This window comes from Priapulus caudatus, unplaced genomic scaffold (genome assembly GCF_000485595.1).
Source record: "Priapulus caudatus unplaced genomic scaffold, Priapulus_caudatus-5.0.1 Scaffold3271, whole genome shotgun sequence".
Classification (NCBI taxonomy): domain Eukaryota; kingdom Metazoa; phylum Priapulida; class Priapulimorpha; order Priapulimorphida; family Priapulidae; genus Priapulus; species Priapulus caudatus.
This window is the reverse complement of record NW_014580332.1, coordinates 12,885-16,409: the sequence shown is the minus strand read 5'-3', so window position 1 is coordinate 16,409 and position 3,525 is coordinate 12,885. Positions and strand designations below refer to the sequence as shown.

The 3,525-nt window shown below is 43.1% G+C and overlaps 1 protein-coding gene across 1 annotated transcript in view; it reads left to right on the top strand.

Annotated features, from left to right (window-relative positions):
• Positions 1 to 3,525, top strand: part of LOC106819355 (N-acyl-phosphatidylethanolamine-hydrolyzing phospholipase D-like) — a 13,128-nt gene that overhangs the window by 1,669 nt on the left and 7,934 nt on the right. The window contains exons 2-4 of the mRNA XM_014824002.1: positions 1,784 to 1,981; positions 2,486 to 2,717; positions 3,016 to 3,106. Coding sequence (XP_014679488.1) covers positions 1,784 to 1,981; positions 2,486 to 2,717; positions 3,016 to 3,106 — 521 coding nt within the window. The remainder of the gene's footprint in view (positions 1 to 1,783; positions 1,982 to 2,485; positions 2,718 to 3,015; positions 3,107 to 3,525) is intronic.

Here is a 3,525-nt window from a genome sequence, read left to right as displayed (position 1 = left end):
ACACACACACACGCGCGCACGCGCACACACTCTCTCTCTCTCTCTCTCTCTCTCTCTGACACATACACACCCTCTCTGGTATACTCCGGCGCAAAAATTACTATGAGTTTGTGATGTTTTACTTATAGGCTATAATGTAATGGGAAAAGGAATAAGGGAACTATCCGTATTCTCTAACTTTCCTTTAGGCACATTTCTTCTCACGCACTGGTTATTGATCATCGATGGTGAAAGATCGTTAAATTAATTAAATTAAAATTAATCAAGGTATTTTTTCTGTAGGTGGTTTGTACCTGAAGGATTGGATGGCTGGTTTAAAGGATGTGGTTGCAAAAACACCAAGGAGATGACCTGGTGGGAAGAACAGGAACTACCGACGCATCCAAATATCCAGATGGTTTTCACGCCTGCGCAACAGGATAGTAATAAGGTAATTAATTAATTAATTAATTAAACTCCAAAAACCATGTGTATTGGTCTTTATGAAGAAAAGCGAGTAGATGCAAAACCTCATAAAAATTTCACGTTCTTTGTGTCTGTTTCATACTAATCAAGTATTTTATGTCAGCATGGGTCTGCGCGAAACTTAACGTGATAAACGTACCAAAAAATTCCAACAATTATTAAATAAAATTCTTCTTTCGTGTTAAAATCAGACTGCGTTAAGATCATATTATTTGTCATCTGTACAGGAGATATATATAGTATGCAATAATTTATCATTGCAGTGGTTATTGTTTATGGATCCTGCTATATTTTAGTTTTGAACTTTTATTTTGGACTCCTTCATTTTGGCAGAGAATGTAAGTAAGCGGGCCATGACTGTGTTCATGCATCAATCGTGTATGTTTTTTGGATGTTGCGTGACTAAAAAACAACAAGATTCTCAGCGATAGTAACCAGCTTAAGCAGAAGGTTATCCCTCGATCAAAGTTAACATTTCTAGCCCATAAAGATGTTAGGATTATATGGTGAAGATGTTAGTGCCATCTTCTCGTTTTTCAGAAAGTAGAATTCAGTTTTCAGCTTGTAGAATCGCATGAATGTCCGTGCGTGCGTGCGTGCGTCCGTGCGTGCGTGCGTCCGTCTGTGCGTCCGTCAACAGTTATGGCACAAATCTTTGTTAGAAAGTTCAGAAGATTCATCAAAGATGTTATCTGTTTTTGTTTTGCAGGTATTGTGGGGAAGCTGGGCCGTGATTGGTCCAAAACACTGCTTCTTCTTTGCCGGCGATACGGGTTACTTCAACCAATGCCGCCCCAGCCAGCAAGCACGAGCCACGATGTGCACAGCCAAAGACGTGGGTAACAGTGGTGTCGCGGTCTGCTTTTTTTCTCTTTTTTTTCTTTTGCGTGTATGCGTGAGAATGTGTAGGGCATGCGGGAGTGCGGGAGAATGGGTCCAGATGCGTGAGTCTCCCGCGAAATGTGCAGCGTGAGACTTGGTAGGTCTGCTAACAGAGTAAGATTTAAACTAAAAGGTGAAATTTTATTTTCGGGGGTGCATCAAATGCAGTCTAGTCTAAGACATTCAAATTTTTTAAATTTTGCTAGGGGAGACCCCCAGAACTCCCTCTACCTCTCTCCCCCCGCGTCTGCCTGCAGAATCCACATTCGTGCCTACTGCACGCCTTTGTCAAGTTTGAATTCATCATGCACGTTTTTTCCCCAAACTGGCCATTACCGCCATTGTTTAATTTTTCCTCAAAAGAAACCCTGTATTCTCTAAACATATTTCAAGTCCATTGATTTATTGATTGCCGTGGGCTTTTCGTGGCGCATAGGCAAGCAACGCGACGGATAGTAAGACATGGAAACCTCTACCGAACAAAACAGGAAGCACCTACAGTTGTCCGTGGACAGACTGGGTATCTCCGAATCCACTCAGAGCATCATCAGGGACGTCGCCGATAAACGTGAAAAGCTTGAATGACATGAGTAAATGGTTGAGGGAGAAAAGGCCTAAAATACCTGGAACACAGGTAAGATTTTTACTGCATGTGTGAAAAAGCACTTCGTTAGAGTCGTGCTATCAGTCAACTCCATTACTCTGTATTCTGAGTGTGTCCAGCCGCAGGCCATAACAGGGGTAGAAATTAACTTTTGAACAAGGGAGTCCAACGGACTCCCTGCCTTCAAAAAGAGGGAGTCCGCAGCAAAATGAGGGAGTCCGCAGTCTTAAGTTCAAAATTAAAGATAATAATGCATGTGCTTATTTTAAAGATTCATGCGATAGCACGTCTGCCATATTATGGCAGAATTTTCAGGGAGTCACACGGACTCCTGCATATGTCAAATCAGGGAGTATCGCATTAATTTCGCACCCTGCCATAACCCTAACCTTATTCCTAACCTCTACCTCTGATCCTCACCTTAACCCAAACCATAACCGTAACACTAAGCCTAACCTTAAGACTCGCTTTAAACATAAACATAAAAACCGGGGAAAAAATCGTCATGGTAAATAATCTCACCGTTTCCCGCAGGAGCTGGACCGGCGACTACCGATACTGCCGATCAACGTCAATGCCGTACTTCAGCCCACAGATGGCGTTAGGGTCACTTGGATCGGCCACGCGACAAGTCTAGTCCAGTTCGACGGGATCAATCTACTCACGGATCCCATGTTCTCGAGGGTAGCTGAGCCGACACAGTACATGGGGCCACTGCGCTATCGCCTGGTCCCTCCCAATCTGTCCAACCTCTTCGATGAAATGAGTGCGTGTGTCATCTTACTATATCATCTAGGGTTTATAGTTGATCGAAATTTGAATGATATCGTAATTTAACATCATGTGCGCATATTTTTTGTGATAATATAATTGTGATAGTAACCTGTATATTTGTAAAATAATCGCAGTAATAACCTGCGCCAGTTACGATGCATTCTCCACGGCTAAAAGTTAATCGATTTTGAAATGTGGTTCCTTGTCTTCATGCTGTTCTAGTGCTACTAGTGGCTCATTGGTTCAGAAATAGAAAACCCAATGCGTACTCCTTGCCTTGACGTTTTCAGAAATCCACGCTGTGTTGATAAGCCACAATCATTATGATCATTTGGATTACAAAAGCGTAACTGATTTGAATAGACGATTCCCGGAAGCCTGGTTCGTATATATACATTTTGTTAAATGAGCAAACCTCACATGCAGAGTTAAAATGCGTAACTTTTCGGCTTGCAACCTTTCCCACGCATTGTGATCCGTGTTCCCGTATAAATCGCAAAACACACACGCTGATAGAGATTCTGTCTCGCCTATTAGCGGACATATACTGACTACCCAGATAAATGACGTTGGCCCAACGTCATTTTGCCAACGTTGGCCCAACGGATTTTTGCTCAGCGCGCCAACGTTGGCCCAACGTCATATTGCCAACGTTGGCCCAATGTCTGACAGCCAACGTTGGCCCAACGGCTTTTTGCTCAACGTTGATTTCCCCCTCAAACACTTCCTTTTTGGTTCTCTCTCTCTCTCTCTCACACACACACGCGCGCGCGCACACCTCTCTCTCTCTCTCTCTCTCT